General features: G+C 39.4%; 1 protein-coding gene across 1 annotated transcript in view; it reads left to right on the forward strand.

The window, feature by feature from the left end:
• Nucleotides 1–4,887: 4,887 nt before the first annotated feature.
• LOC150091324 (uncharacterized) overlaps nucleotides 4,888–17,550 on the forward strand; it is a 32,869-nt gene continuing 20,206 nt past the window's right edge. The window contains exons 1-2 of the mRNA XM_090389979.1: nucleotides 4,888–4,894; nucleotides 17,130–17,203. Coding sequence (XP_090246105.1) covers nucleotides 4,888–4,894; nucleotides 17,130–17,203 — 81 coding nt within the window. The remainder of the gene's footprint in view (nucleotides 4,895–17,129; nucleotides 17,204–17,550) is intronic.

A 17,550-nucleotide genomic window follows, 5' to 3' on the forward strand; every position in this document is an offset into this window, starting at 1 on the left:
CGTGGTGTCTTGTCAATGATATACAGGAATTTTTCTAGCAGGGATATGAAGGTGATTATCCCCTTGTATAAGGCAATGGTCAGGCCACACCTTGAGTACTATATACAGGTCTGGAGGCTTCATCTTAAGAAGAATGTAGAGCTGTTTGAACGAGTACAGAGAAGGGCAACAAGATTAGTGAATGGAACAAAGGGTTGCTCTTTCAAAGAAAAGGATAAGTTTTGCAAATTACAGTGGCCAGAGACTAGACACCTGTGAGGTGATCTGATTGAGGTGTATAAAGGCTTGAATGGTTTGAGCATACTCAATGCTGATGGGATTCTTCCTCTTGCTCGGAATAATCACCTGAGAGGGCATAAATTCAAATTGAGGAAAGACAGTTGTAGGATAGATGTGTGGAAGTTTGCCTTTAGCCAGCGGGTGGTTGATTGCTGGAACAAACTTCCATCTGTCATAGAAGTTGATAGCTTAAATAGATTCAAGGCAGAACTAGACAAACATTTGCAGCGATAGGATGGGTGAAGTGAGAAGGGTTTTTTTTTTTTTTTTTTGGCAATAGTATATACCCTTGCTTTCTTGCAAGGGTATTACTAATATATTAGTATATACCCTATATATTAGTAAAGGCATGTGCCTTTACTAATGCTAATGTTCCTTGTAAGTGTTCACTGGGAGACCTATTGCTGCTATACCCTCACAAATCGGAAGCCATAATTATCAAGTTATATTCACACACCAACTATGTCTGACTTTGAGGAACAATTCATTGAGGGTGAGATCTCTGTTGTGAACCCGAAATGAGCCGCATTCCACGGAAGACCAGGAAGATGCTGAAGGACAGCGACCCGTACCAGCTGATAAAAAGCATCTAGGGAAACTGACTACCAAAGAGCAACAAAAAACAAACTCGGGAATGGGCCAAAATGAAGAGATAATTACAACCAACAGTGATTACCAAACTACTACCCAACTACCAAACGGAGCCATCATGGACCAGGTACTGTCATTGCCTGGACCTGGAGGATATTATACTCCAAAAGGATAATCGAATCACTACTGCAGTTAGACGAGAAATTATCCGTGTGTCGTCAAAAATGGAGCATGTGCTATCAAATTTGAACGTGGAACACAAGACAACCAAAGCGAAACTTGACGCCTTTCTAGATAAAAGGGTGAATGAAAATACTACAGCACCCCTTACATACGCCCAAACGCTGAGGACGATTCCACTGGATACAACTACCACCAACAAACCAATGGATTATCATCAGAAGAAAATGCTTCTCAAAGAACCTCACCTTGTCCTATTGAAAGCTACAAAAAACTCATCGCTAGACTCAAGCGAATCAGTTAAAACTCTTGTGGTTCAGAAGCTTGCTCACAACTTAAAAACAACTAAAATAAAATCCATCAGGAAAACTAGAAACACTGGTGTCGTAATTGAGACTGCAACAAAACAAGAGGCCCGGGCAATCATTTCTAATCCTAGAATTAAGTTCCCTCGGTCTAACAGCAGAATACCCCAAGAAGAAAGGCCCATCAATTCTTATTTTTGACTTGGATAGGGAAATTACTCCAGACAGCATTGCTGAAGAAATTTTACACAGGAACATTCGAGACTCAACCCAAGAAAAAAGAGACAAGGAGCACATAAAACCAAAATACTGCACCAAGTCGAAGTCTCCCAACCTCTGCAATTGGGTAGTGGATCTCTCTCCACAAGCATGGAACCAACTAAAACTTCAAGACAAGACAAGATCTTTAGCGCCTCCGTAACCAGGTGGGAAGGAGCAGCAGTGCGTAGCACACACTTCTTGATTAGACCGGGGTTCGAGCCCATCACCACCAAATACGGAGGATGCAGAAAGGTCAGGGAATGACCACCGCATATCCCGGAGCAATATGGCCTTAGTTGCTAATTCTCCTAAAAACTAAAAAAACAAAAAAACAAACAAACAGGATCTTTATTGGTTGAAGCAGCCACCGCTTCAAGGAACATGTGGCTGTTCCTAAATGCTTCAGATGCTGTCGTTTTGGGCACACCACCCACACGTGCACACAGATGGAACCTATCTGTGGGCATTGTTCCCAAAAAGGGCATCGTTATAGCAGTTGCCCAAACAAATCATCTGTGCGGTGTGCACAAACTGCAAAGCAGTAAAACTGGATGCATCCCATTCAATCAGGGACAGCAAATGTCCTATTTACATCAAGGCAAAGCGAAACCAACAACTGAAGACCAACTATGGTAGTGAGGCCTAAACAATTCAACAACAGTGTTATTAAATTTATACAAATTAATGCTCAGCGAGCACATGCAGTAGCAGAGGAAATAAGGAAAAAGGCAGATGAAGAAAACATTGATATATTACTACTGCAAGAACCATACACCCACTCCAAGAAAGTTAGAGGCTATCCTCTCACATATAAAATAATTCAAGCAGATGAAGATACTCCCTGGGCTGCCATAGTCATCCGGAACCCGAACATAATGGTCACCAAAATCTCTTCTCTCTGCACAGTTTGGGCAGTGTGTGTGTGTGCCCATGTAATTGGTCCCTTAGGTGCCTTCTATTTAATATCACTCTATTGTAGACCCAGTGAAGACATCGGCCCAGCTATTGACTACCTAAGAACAGTTACCACTACTCTACCTAATGCTAAAATCATCCTGGGGGGCGGATGTTAACTGCCGTTCTCCTGCTTGGCACAGCCTCACAGCTGACCGACCTCGTTGCCATAATGGGTGGCATTTGTAAGACTTTCTAGCCACCTCACCATTTAATATAATAAACAGGCCCGATAACCTCCCAACATTCTCCAGTACTATGTGGGAGTCTACAATAGACATAACAATTGCCACAAGATCAATCTCAAGTAAGGTGTTGGGGTGGCAGATCAATGAAGCCTGGACCACTTCTGACCATAGAGCAATTACATACAGCCTCACAAGAAATATAGAATCAACTCCTACTTCGCATTACAATATCAACCGCTATGCCATCAGCAAAGCCAACTGGGAGCTGTTCACCACCTCTCTCCAGTCAACAATCATGGATCACCCTTCTGATATCCTCTCCCTGAATCCCAAGCAGCATGGATTGTTCATAACAAGAGGAAAGATTTTCAGAGAGCGTGCACCTCTTGGCCAGCTACTGATGTGGAAGCCCTTCGTGAAGACTACAAGAGGACCAGGAACCAATACACTTCCATGATCAGGCAGCGAAAAAGAACTACATGGAAGCGGCTGGTTACCACCACTGGTAACTCGGACCCTTGGGGAGTGGTGTACAGAGTTACTACCAACAAACTGCCAAGAGGAGAAGTAGTCCATTCCACAATAACACCATGAGGAATCATGACAACGTCATGGGAGCAATCCATGATGAATATCTTAGATACTCTCTTTATCAGCAATGCCGATCATCTCACAACACAACAGCAGAAAATTTGTCTAGATAATGACAATTACCACATTGACTCTGTGGAGGAAGAATTTAACACTGAAGAACTGCAGCAAGCCATTGGCAAAATGAAGGATAAAAAATCCCCAGGACTGGATCGCATTGAACCAGAAATACTAAAAAAGGTCGCCCAGGTAAATCCACAATCTCTGCTTAACCTGTTCAATAAATGCCTAACTCAAGTATCCTTCCCAGAAAGCTGGAAAATAGCTGAACTAAAGTTAATACTCAAAAACCCATCGAAGCCTCCAGAACAGCTTAACTCATACTGGCCCAATGCCCTCTTGTCCACATTGAGCAAGCTACTTGAATGCCTCCTCCATACCAGACTCCTAATACACTACACAGAAGCTGGCCTACAATCCAATTCACAGTATGTATTTCGCCCAGGACACTGCAGAGAGGATGCTCTCTACCAAATAACCCAAGCTGCAGCCAGCACTAATTATAAGTACTTCCTCCTCATAACCATTGACTTTGCCGGGGCCTTTGACATGCTCTGGTGGCCAAGCATTCTTCGCAGGCTAAGACTGGCATGCATACCAGCCAACTTATACAAGTGTATACAAAGTTACCTTTCCAACAGGAAGATCACCATACCAGAAGCTCACCAAATCTACCTATAGAGGCTGCCCACAGAGCTCGGTTCTCGGCCAGTTCCTCTGGAACATCGTCCTTGATGAGTTACTTTGCCTGGATCTGGGCCCTGTTACTATCCAAGCATTTGCAGATGATATTATCATCTCCATCACAGCGGACACCAGAGCAGCTCTCGAGGCCACTGGAAATCAAGCACTACAGATCTTACAGGACTGGGCGACTCTAAACAAGCTCCGGATTTCTCCACAGAAACACAATCCATACTTCTCAAAGGCACCCTACAAATATCAAGGCCTCCTCAGATCAAGGTACAAGGAAAAACCATCAAGCTGGTAACTTCCCTAAAACACCTGGGTATCATCCTGGATTCAAAGCTCTCCTTCTTCCCACACCTCTCATACCTTCAAGAAAAAATCATAAATTATGCAACCCTAATCGTCCGTGTAAGCAGGTGTGACTGGGGTCTGAACCGGAGAACACTCAAACTCCTGTATAAAGCTATATTTCTCCCTGTTATTACATACAGATCCGGGATTTGGTATCATAGAGCAATAATTGTTTGCAATAAATGCAAACTAGAAACAATTCAGTGGAGTATATTGCTCGCCATTACCAGGGCCTGCTGCACAGTAAGCTCTCTGGCCTTCCAGGTTCTTGCAGGTGTCCTACTCCTTGACTTGGAGGTTATGCGTCAAGGATTGCACTACTGCTTGTCGCGGGGAATCCCAGCTACCATCTTTGGACATACCATCAATACTCGCACTGACTGTAAGGAAGAAAAGAAGAAACTAGCTGCCATGCTACTACAAATCTGACAGACAAGATGGAAGGTGAGTGACAAGGACCTAATAACTAAGAAATTCATCTCAGATGTCAAACTAGTTTATCCAAAGTCGCCGCCTTGGAGAGAACCAAGGCGGCGACTTTGGATAAACTGGCTGGCCTCTACTGTACATATATTCTAACTGGACATGTGGACATGTACATATATTCTAACTGGACATGTGGACATGTACATATATTCTAACTGGACATTCTAACTTTTACCAGCATGGCTCTATAAATCATAAGTTGACTACCTTGGGAATCATCAATAACCCCTACTGTACATGTGGAGAAATTGAAGAGTGGGACCATCTTCTTTATAACTGCCCAATTTATGACGATCTTCGAGGAACACTGTACACCAGACTCCAACACATACCTCAAGGACAGGAGCACCTGTTAATTTCTGACGAACAACACTACAAAGTACTAACGGAGTACGCACAGAACCTCTTTGCTAGGCACAGGACTCTACAACCAACTCAAGCTAGGGATACAAACCTGTGAGGGTTTGTATCCCTAGCTTGTATCCCTTGAAATAAAAAATCTGTACTTGACTGTTTTACCAGCATCAACTTGCTAACCCTGGAACATCCAGGGTAGGATTACCTACTAACTTTCCACATGGTTGGGTAGGCTCCTGTGGTCTTGACCACTTCACCGCAAAATATGTCACACTCAGCACACTCTCGCTGGATGGCTTTTCTACACTTCTGGAGTTATCCCCTCCCCCCTTTTCTCCTGGTGGGGCATATGCTCCACTGTCAATTTAGGGGATTCCTTCACCTACATCCCCTTACTCCTACTTTCATCCCCCAATCTTCTGTACACCCCATACTGCCGCACTCTACCTTATTTTTTATTTATATTTATTTTTTTTATTATTTTTTATTTTTATTTTTTTATAATTTTTTTATTTTTATTATTGTTATTTATTTTATTTTTTATTATTATTTTTTTATTTTTATTATTTAATTTATTTTTATTTTAATTTTTTTTTTATTTCATTATATATATTTTTTATTATTATTTATTATTTATTTTTTTAATTGGTCTCTGTTCAGGAAGCTCAGGCGAACCTGACAGAGACCTGCCAGAGAATAATGGGCAGCCTGGCTACCTCCTAGTGGTGTGTGCAGGCAACGTGGAGTCCCATCAGGGATCCCGCGGCCAAATGCCAGGACACACATTCAACACACTACACTTTTCTTGGCATTTACAGTGTTCTGTATTTCTTCACAGTGTACATATAGTGCAGATGTGGGAAACCACAGGTGGTGCTCAACCCTAACACTATGCACACTATCCTATGCTGTTATGTAGGGTCTTTGGCACCATACCAGTGGTTGACACAATGATCGGGATGGTTGTAACTTGTTGCATATGCCACATTTCTTTGATCTCCTGTCTTAGGTTTGTGTACTTCCTGAATTTTTCCCCATGGGTCTTCTGCAGTTTTCCGGTGTTGGGTACTGCTATGTCAATCAGATAGATAGCCTTTCCTTCATGTCCACAAGGGTTATGTCCGGTCTGTTGTGCGGGATTGTCCTATCTGTTATTATGGTGCAGTCCCAGTACAGCTTGTGGATTGGAGTCTAGTACTGCCTGGGGTTCGTACTTGTAGTATGGTAAACTTTCTTCAATCAACTGGTATTTCCTTGCTAGCTTATAATGTATTATCCTAGCTACCTGGTCGTGTCTGTGAGTGTACTCAGTCTTGGTGATCACCTTGCATCCCACGGTGATGTGTTGGATCATTTTATTATTATTGGCCATATGGCGCAAGAAAGCCCGAGGCTCATGCTGCACCAGCCAGAAAAAATTCCCGAGTTACCCTGAGAGAGAGAGAGAGAGAGAGAGAGAGAGAGAGAGAGAGAGAGAGAGAGAGTCAGAAGTACAAAGGAATCACCAAGAAAGAGAAGAATGATGATATCCAGCCCAGGACCCCTGGGTGTGCCAAGCTCGTACATACCAGATGTGAGCCCCTTAGGTTAAATTGTTGAAGTTAAGCATAAAAAGGTACCTGGGGTGGATGGGATCTATCCAGTTATAAAACAGGAGGCAGCGAAAAAAGTAAGCAAACCTAATAATGAGAGCTTCCTTGGACTCGGGAGGTTCCCATGAACTGGAGGTGTGCAAATGTATCTCAAATTCACAAAGGGGATCAAAGGGTGACACGAGTAATTACAGACCTGTTAGTTTGACTTCTGTTCCAGGGAAAATAATGGAGTCACTGGTTAAAGAAGCATTGCCGGATCATTTAGACAAGACAGCAGCAATAATTCACACACAGCATGGGTTTGTTAAGGGGAAGTCTTGTCTGACCAATTTGATTGGATATTATGACATGGTCATAATATCCAATCATAATATTATGACATGGTCACAAAGGAACTGGATGCAAAAAATAATTTTGATATCACATACTTGGATTTCAGGAAAGCTTTTTGTACAGTTGCACATGGAAGACTACTGTACAAACTGAAGCAGTATGGCAGCAAGGGCAAGTTGCGATAATGGATAAAAGGATGGTTGAGTGGGAGAAAACAGAGAGTGGTAATCAATGGACTGCTCTTCATGGACATCAGTGATATTGATGAAGGTATATCAAGCTTAATGTCAAAGTTTGCAGATGATACAATAGTTGGCATTGTTGTTAATAACAGTAATGACAGTATGCTGCTGCTGCTGCTGCAACAGGATCCAGAAAAGTTCAGCAGATGGGCTGAGAAGTGGCAACTGAAGTTTAACATTGACAAATGCAAAGCACTTTATATGGGTAGCAGTAACCCCAGAAAAATACCAACTAAGTGCTGTTACACAGGGTAATTGAGAATGAAAGAGAACTGGGGGTAATTGTGCAGTCAGATTTCAAGTTTTATGAGCAGTACATACAAGCTGCCATATTAGGTCATGGGGTCTTGTCAGTGATATACAGGATTTTTGCAAGCAGGGATAAGAGGCGATTATCCCCTTCTATAAGGCAATGATTAGACCACACATTGAATACTGCATACAGGTCTGTAAGCCCTAATTTTAGGAAGGATGTGGGTTGCTAGAACCAGTACTAGTGGTCTTGGCACTAGAAATGAGCCGGATGAAAGTTTAATTGAATTTTGTCATATGAACAGTCTTTTCATATGTAACACCTGCTTTCAGCAGCACCCGAGAAGGCTCCACACATCAAAATCTCCTGATCATAAAACAAGGAATCAGATTGATTATATCCTTATGCAGCAAAGGTGGCATTCCAGTGTAATCACAGCAAAAATACTTCCTTGAGCAGATTGTGGCAGTGATCATCAGCTACTCCACATCATTCCGAAGCTGAAACTGAAAAAGATCATGAATTGGATGAACTAGACGATTGGATGTAGAAAATATTCTAAACGATTATATGCTTGAAACAGGCAATCGTTTTCAAGCTCTATTAGAACTAGATGATGATATGCTGCCTGAGGAAATGTGGAAAAATACAAAAAAGCATTATTAAGGATTCAGCAAATAGACACATTAGAGAAAGGTCAAACATCAGGAAGCCTTGGATTTCAAAAGCCACTTTTAAACTTATTGAACAGAGAAGAACTGCAAAAGCCCAGGGTGTACAAGGAAACGAAGAGTATCAGGAACTAAGCAAAGTCATCAAGCACTATTTAAGCCAGGACAAACAGGATTATATCAATTGAAAGTGTAAAGAAATCAAATACCACAACAAACGAAACAACACTAAAAAGATGTATGATATAATTGCAAGAATATTTGCTGATGCTTTCGAGGCAGTGTTAGGTGGGTTAGAAAACTGCTAGCTTGGGGGGAGACAAAGACAAATAGATTAACAGTAGCCACTGGCAGAGGTGAAAGAGATTCTTGCACTGCTTCTATTGGAATGAGCAGAAGCCTGAAACACAAGATGCAGGATATTTCAGAGACTGCCGGGAGTCATTGCGGTACAAGTAAACACATGGGTTGTGTTAGGGTAGCTAAGAATAGAAAGAGGTGCATGTATACTTGTGTGTACACCAATGCTAGGAGTTTAGTAAATAAATTTGATGAATTTGAGGTATTGCTCAAAACATCAAAGGCAGATATTGTTGGGATATCAGAGACATGGTGTCACACAGATATAAGGAATGCAGAACTGGAATTTGGGGAGTACGTCTACAGAAAGGATAGACTGGATAGGAAGGGAGGAGGGGTTATGCTATTAGTTAAGAAATACATAAAATCCAAGGAAGTGAAGCCAGTGGACATAGCTGGACAGTGCAGTGTCGAGTCAGTTTGGTGTGACATAAGCATTCGGAGATCAAAATTGAGAGTAGGATTGTGCTACAGGCCTAATAACTCTGATGAGTATAATAAGAAACTGTACAGGGAAATAGAGTGGGCCAGTAATTCAGAGAGTCTTATAATGGGAGATTTTAATTTCCCAGATATTGACTGGAATTTGGGGGCTGGTCACTCACACACTAGCAAGGCTTTTGTAGATTTATTGGATGATTGTTTTCTACATCAGCATGTTCGGGAGGCAACTAGAGGGAGGAATACTCTTGATTTGATTATCAGCAGGGATTCTTCATGCATTAAGAATCTTCAGATAAATGAACCACTAGGTGGCAGTGATCACAGTGTGCTGAAGTGGGATTTACTCAAAGAGGTAACTACCATTAGGGGTAAAGGGAAGGGTTATTGCTTTCGTAAAGGCGACTATGATGGACCGAGACAGTATTTAAATTCTATACAGTGGAACCAACTGATGATGTTACCAACAGCAAATGCAAAATGGGAAGCATTCAAAGAACTTATCTTGGAAGCTACTAGGCTTTACATACCAACTTTGATAACTGATGAGGCATATGGCAGAGAAGAAACATGCATGGGATACATACAAATTAACACATGACACAGAAGCCTATGATAGATACAAGTTGATCTGTAACCAGTTACAAAGGAGGTTAGGCAGGCGAAGGCAGATTACGAGAAATCCTTGGCAAGGGATGCAAAGAAAAACAGCAAAGAGTTCTTTACTTATGTAAACTCTAGAAGGAAGGGGACGAATCAGATTGGTCCACTTGATATCGATGGGTCAACTGTTGATGATCCTGCTCAGGTAGCTAACAAACTAAATGAATATTTTGCATCGACATTCACACATGAGGAGTTATTTAGCGAGGGGAAAGCCAGAGGTGTATTCAACTCTAGCAGTAAGCTAGAGAATCTTGTAATAACTGAGAGTAAAGTGGAGGAGAAATTGTTGAAGATAAACACAAGAAAGGCACCCGGGGTGGATGGGATCTATCCAGTTATATTAAAGGAGGCAACAAAGGAAGTAAGCAAACCCTTAGCCATAATTATGAGAGCTTCCTTGGACTCAGGGGAGGTACCCACAGACTAGAGATGTGCAAATGTCACCCCAATTCACAAAGGAGGATCAAAGGCTGACACAAGTAATTATAGACCTGTGAGTTTAATTTCTGTTCCAGGAAAATTAATGGAGGCACTAGTTAAAGAAGCACTGCAGGATCATTTAGACAAGACTTCAGCTATAGCTCGGACACAGCATGGTTTTGTTAAGGTGAAGTCATGCCTGACCAATTTGATTGGATACTATGATGCAGTCACAAAGGAACTGGATGCAGGGAATAACTTTGATATTATATACTTGGATCTTAGAAAGCCATTTGATACTGTTGCACATGGAAGACTGCTGCACAAATTGGAGCAGTGTGGCATTGGAGGCAAATTGCTGCTGTGGATAAAGGGGTGGCTGAGGGGGAGAAGACAGAGAGTGGTAATCAATGGACACTGCTCGTCGTGGACTAATGTTATTAATGGAGTCCCTCAGGGCTCAGTGTTGGGTCCATTATTGTTTTCTGTATTCATAAATGATATTGATGAGGGTATATCAAGCTTAATGTCGAAGTTTGCAGACGATACAAAGGTAGGCAGGGTTGTCAAGGACACTACTGACACTATGCTGCTGCAACAGGATCTGGAAAGGTTGAGCAGATGGGCTGAGAGGTGGCAAATGAAATTTAACATTGACAAATGTAAAGTACTACACATGGGAAACAGCAACCCCAGAGCAACGTATCAACTCTGTGGTACTACACTGACAGTGGTAGAGAATGAAAGGGACCTGGGGGGTGGTTGTGCAGGCAGATATGAAGTTCTCTGAGCAGTGCAGATGGGCTGCAAGAGTAGCTCATGGTGTATTGTCAATGATATATAGGAATTTTTCTAGCAGGGATAAGGAGGTGATTAATCCCTTGTATAAGGCAATGGTCAGGCCACACCTAGAGTACTGTATACAGGTCTGGAGGCCTCATTTCAAGAAGGATGTAGAGCTGCTGGAACGGGCACAGAGAAGGGCAACAAGATTAGTGAATGGAACAAAGGGGTGCTCTTACGAAGAAAGGCTTAAGTTTTGCAAACTACAGTGTCTGGAGACTAGGCACCAGCGAGGTGATCTGATAGAGATGTATAAGGCCTTGAATGGTTTGAGCATGCTCAATGCTGATGGGATTCTTCCTCTCGCTCAGAATAATCACCTGAGAGGGCATAAATTCAAATTGAGGAAAGACAGATGTAGGATAGACGTGCGGAAATTTGCCTTTAGCCAGCGGGTGGTTGGTTGGTGGAACAGCCTTCCATCCCTTGTTGTGGAAGTTGATAGCCTAAATAAGTTTAAGGCTCAGCTGGACAGGTATTTTGAACGAACAGAGGGGTGAAGTGGAAGTGGTTTTTTTTTTTTTTTTTTTTTGGCTGATGCTGCATAATCTTGCTTTCTTGCATCAAATGCCTCTACTAATGCTAATACTAATAATTAAGTCCTTAAGACAAAAGTTCCGACCAAAACGTAATGTAATTAAGGACTCCAAACAGGAAATTTTAACAGTGAAGAACACAATCAAAGGAATTGGAAAGAATACTGTTAGCAGCCCTTCCGAGCACGTACTGGCACTAATGATCTGCCACCCCCCTTTTCAAGAGTGTGATCATGAACCAGTTCCACTGAAGGAAGAAGTCAAAAAAGCCATCAGAGAACTGACGTGCGGCAAGTCATCTGGAATTGATGAAATCCTAGCGGAATTGATTAAAGCTACAGGTGTGAAGGGCACCGAGTTTTTTCATAAAATGATTGTAAAAATTTGGGAAACAGGAGGGTGGCCATCAGATTGGAAGAAATCAATTTCATCCCCTTACCAAAAAAGGAGACCTGAAAATTTGCTCAAATTACAGGACTATTAGCCTAATTTCTCACGCTAGCAAGATTCTTCTTAAAATCATATTAAACAGAATCTCAAGAAAACTTGAAGAAGAAACGCTAGAAGAGCAAGCAGGTTTCAGAAGGGGTAGAGGAACCAGAGATCAGATCTTAAGCCTACGACTGATTATAGAAAAATGCAAAGAATTCAATATACCAGTCAATTTGTGTTTTACAGATTATGCAAAAGCATTTGATTGTGTTCAACATGAGAAACGATGACTATTATGGGTTTCCCAATCCACATAATTCAGCTGATTAAGCTACTGTTCCTGTTTGCTCGGAAGGAACTGTGAGAACGAACATGGGAAACACGGACTTTTTCACAATAGGTAACAGTTTCAGGCAAGGCTGTATTTTGTCACCTCACTTTTTTAATCTTTATGCCAAAGATCGCATGCGTGAAGCTTTGGAAGATTTAGAGACTGGGATCAAAACTGGAGGACTGAAGAAAAACAACCTTCGTTATGCCGATGATACAGTGCTAATTTGTAATTCTAAGAATCATCTTAAAGAAACTCTGAGGAGTATGTGAAGCAAGTAAGGACTGTTTCTGAACTTGTGTAAAACTAAAATTATGGTTATTGTTGATAATCTTTATTCCAGTAAGGTGAAGGTTAATGGGCAAGGTATCGAAGAAGTTGATGAATTTGATTACTTAGGGTCAAGAATAAATAAAAATAGTGACTGCTCAAATGATGTAAAGAGACAACAGGCAATTGCTATAATGTTGGTCGCTGATCTGATAAAATTATGGAGAGATCGTGATCTGCCCCTAAAGACGAAACTGAGAATCATTGATTGATTAATTTTTCCAGTTGCCACTTATGGATGTGAAGGATGGAATCTGAAAAGAGTTGACAGGAAGAAAATTGAGGCATTTGAAATGTGGTGTTACAGGAGAATACTGCATATTTCTTACTTGGATCGAAGAACAAATGAGTGGGTATTGAATAAAAGTGGCAGGCCTAAAATTCTTCTTCGTAGCATTAACAAAAGAAAACTCAAGTTTTTTGGTCATATAGTAAGAAGGGAAAAAAACTTTCTGTTGAAGAATATAATGGAAAGAAAAACCGAGGGAAAGAGATGCAGAGGTAGACCTTCAACTAGGTGGAAGGATGAGATCAGTGAACTTCTGGGCATGACACTTTGCGATGCTGCTCGTATAGCACACGATCGATGCAGTTGGAGGAATTTGTTGGTGGCCACAACAGCTCCTCAGGGAGCTATGTGACTGAAAGAAGAAGAAGCTTGTCTTGTAAACAGAAACCCCTTGTTCCACTCACTAATCTCGTTGCCCTTTTCTTTACTCGTTCTAATAGTTCAGCATCTTTTCCTAAAATGAGGCCTCCAGACCTGTATGGAGTACTCAAGGTGTGGCCTGACCATTGACTTATACAAGTGGTAATCACCTCCTTATACCTGCTAGCAAAATTCCTATATATCATTGACAAGACCCCATGAGCTACTCTTGCAGCCCGCCTCCACTGCTCAGAAAACTTCACATCTGACTGCACAATTACTGCCATATCTTTTTCATTCTCCAACCCCGAGTGTAGTATCACACAGTTGGTATGTTACTCTGGGGTTACTGCTACCCATATGCAGTACTTTGCATTTGTCAATATTAAACTTCAGTTGCCAACTCTCAGCCCATCTGCTCAACTTTTCTAGCTCCTGTTGCAGTAGCATACTGTCCTTACTGTCATTAACAATCCTACCAACCTTTGTATCATCTGCAAACTTGGATATTAAGCCTAATATACCTTGATCAATATTATTGACAAATACAGAAAACAATAATGGGCATTGATGCATATCTAAATTGCAGAGTGGGTCATTTTGATCCTAAGTTACAAATCATGAATAATATTATTTTGTTATTATATTATCTATTATAGCAAAATAATATTATTCATGTGTAAAGATCTAAGTATAAAGATCTAAGTTTATGTTTATTTTTGTAATAAATAAAAGATTTGCATTAAATTTTTCAGAAATATAGAAAAATTAATTATAGTTCATATCCCCCCATCCCCATTTTCATAAAAATTGAAATAATGACATTATGATTTTATTTGCATTTTTTTTCATCCTTTTCATTTTAATATTAACTTGATTTTTTTTTTTTTTTTTTTAATTTCTTCAAATTTGGCACCCTAAGTGACTACCTAGTTCACCTACCCCTGCTTTAAATATAAATACAAAAACTAGAATTTATTAAACAGTTATTAGACCTTAACTAACATATGGTAGAAACCAGTAAAACAGGTGAATGATTCAAATATGGGAGTTAACACCTTAATAAAAAATACAGGAAAAACCAGACTAGATAAAATAAAGAACTTAGAAATCAGAAAACAATATAATATACAGAACGTAAGAAAAGGGAGAGCACCATGTAGACTAACTGGAATGAGAAGAAAATAGACTAAATAAAAAGTTTTATTACACCTACCTTCCTTTTCTGTTTTGGTTTTTATTATTTCAAAAAAAAGAACAGAAACAAAAACGGAAAAGTAAGGTAGGTAGGACTAAAGAAAAGATGCAGTAGAAGGCAGAATCTTTGTCACAACAGATGTTACATCTCATGCTTGAAGAAGAAGAAGAAAAAGGTACATATACTGGGTGAATCACATGTCACTTAACACTTTGATTTCAATATTCAAGAGAAAACTGGTTTACATATCATTAATTAAACAACAAATACAAGATCAAAATATTATCCAAATTGGTGACCTTATTCTTCAATACATAAGCACATGTCGACATGCTTTAGTTGTTAGCAGATGATTAATTTTTGAAAATTCCCTAGCATTAAATGTTTTCACGTTTAAAGGTCTACATTTTAAATCACTTTATGGTCATACACTTTTTCTTTGAAATAACTCCACAGAAAAAAAAATCTGAAGGAGTTAAATCCAAAGACTTTGGGGGCAATTAAAAGGGTTATCAGTAATCTGTTCATTTACTGAAAATTTTCCTTAAGAAATTCTCTGAAAAATAAGAGAATTATGTGCTGGAGCATTATCTTGCATAAAATATAGAAAATTTTAGTGAGGTAAACACCTATAATATTGCAAAATAGCTCTCTGAACTGGTAGTGTGCCGAACAAAGAATAGTCCAACCACTCTTTCCCAGGAGACCTCCCTCTCCCAAAAAAAAAAAAAAAAAAAAAAATTTTGCAAGGGTATTTAACCAATTTCTGGCATGTAATTAATATTGCTGTTTAGTTTGAAAATTGCCTCATAAGTCCAAGCAATTTCATTGTAAAAATTTTCATTTTGACAAACCTTTTGAATGAGTCTCAACAAATTCAAAAACTCAACAGATTCAAGATTATCATCATTTAGTGAATGATGTAATTTTGGAATATAAAAATTTCAAACCATAAATCGGAATAAAATAAAAAGTCATAACAGAATTAATGTTTCTACTATACCACTTTTTCCTATATTTCTTCTATATCTGAAGTGTTATATTATTATTTTTAAGTTCAAAATTTTAAATTTTGATCCTAAATATAATATTAATTTGGATAAACACTGTAAAGTATCAGCATGTTGGGCAGCCCTTTGACTGCTTCTGTCAAATTTCACATGGTTTTGCAGATTCTAGAGTCCATGAATGGTACAAATGATACCATTCCAAATGCCATTCAGTGTTGGTGACCATAATATTGAGCTTAAGCACAGCTACCCTACCACTAAACCATAATATTGAGCTTAAGCACAGCTACCCTACCATTAAACCATAATATTGAGCTTAAGCACAGCTACCCTACCATTAAAAGCATATCAAATGTTCCATCAATATTTCAACCACCCACTGGGCTTTGTAGTGCCCTGTGGGTGTTGAAATATTGATGGAACATTTGATCTTATGAACCTGCTTGGCAATGTTTTCTGCAGATTACATGCATGATCTTCCTTCTTTATGGTTTGCAAAGCACATTCTATAAGTTATTATTATTAACTACATGGTGCAAGGAAGCCTGAGGCGTATGCTACACCAGCCAAAAAAAAAAATTCCCCGAGTTATCCTGAGAGAGAGAGCGAGTGTGAGTGAGTCAAAAGTAGAAGGGAATCACCAAGAAAGAGAAGAATGATGATAACCGCTCAGGACCCTAGGTGTGCCAAGCCCATACTTACCAGATGTGATCCCCTGGGGTTAAGTTTGTGAGGTTGTCCATTATTTTCTCTGAAGTGTCACCTGTGGGCTTCCATCTTTGAATAACATCCACAACTGTGGATTTTAAGAGGTTCAGGTGAGTGACAGTTATATGAACAGAAAGATAGACCATGTTGAAAGTCTGTAAGTTCTGATCCATAATCCATATTGGCTTCTAATGCTGCTGCTGCTGCATGGCACACAAGAGATTTATATTGATATTCCTGAGCTGATACACATATGCAAGAGACATATGGCATTGTGCAATGATACTGTGTATCATTGTGCTATGTATCAATATTTAAGCTCATGGTGTTTGTATATTTTTGTCATATAGTGAAGTATGTGTCATAATTGAAATAAACCAATGGTATCCAACCATCTTAACAACAAAAACTTGAATTTTGCTACTTTGCAAAATTAGATGCCAACTACCAAGAAAGAACCTTCTCCCCCCCCCCCCCAGGAATATTATTTCATTCAGAATTTTAGTCATGATCTGTATATCAACTTTAAAGCCAAGTATTTATTCACATCTAACTGACATATCTTAATTAAATGTAATAAAAGATAATTATTCATATTTAACGGGAGAGTCTATGTGGTATACCATGTTCACACACATGACACACACATATATAAATGTGTGTGTGTTGCTGGTAAAGTGATTAGTACATAACAAACTTCTTTTCTTTTTTTTTTCCATTCATTTAAGTTTAATACAAAATTTTTATAATTTCTTTAAGTTGAGACTTTATGCCCCAGATGTGCATTAATTATTAAATAGATGTCTTCTTTTTTAAAGAACTAAACCCAGTTTTATCTGGTGATACACTAGCGAGTAGTGAGATTTTATTCATGGATACAGCAAGTGGAAATGTAAGTTTTAATCTCTCTTTTAAGAAAACTTTATTTAAGGAAATAATTATTATTTAGTCATATAACTTTGAATCACTATAAAATTTAAGCATATCAAAAAGAAAATTTGAATTAGTTAAAAAAAAAAAAAAAAATTCACTAACTCATAGCAATTTATGTGTCACTGGTTAAGGAAGCGATGCAGAATCATCAAAACAAGACTGCAGTTATAGTTCAGACACAATATGGGTTTGTTAAGGGGAAGTCCAGGCTGACAAATTTGATTGGATACTATGATGGGTCACAAAGGAACTGGATGCAAAGAATAATTCTGATATCATATACTTGGATTCTAGAAAAGCTTTTGA

The sequence above is a fragment of the Mastigoproctus giganteus genome, chromosome 1, assembly GCF_048544385.1.
Source record: "Mastigoproctus giganteus isolate SK-2022 chromosome 1, ASM4854438v1, whole genome shotgun sequence".
NCBI classification, from domain to species: Eukaryota; Metazoa; Arthropoda; class Arachnida; order Uropygi; family Thelyphonidae; genus Mastigoproctus; species Mastigoproctus giganteus.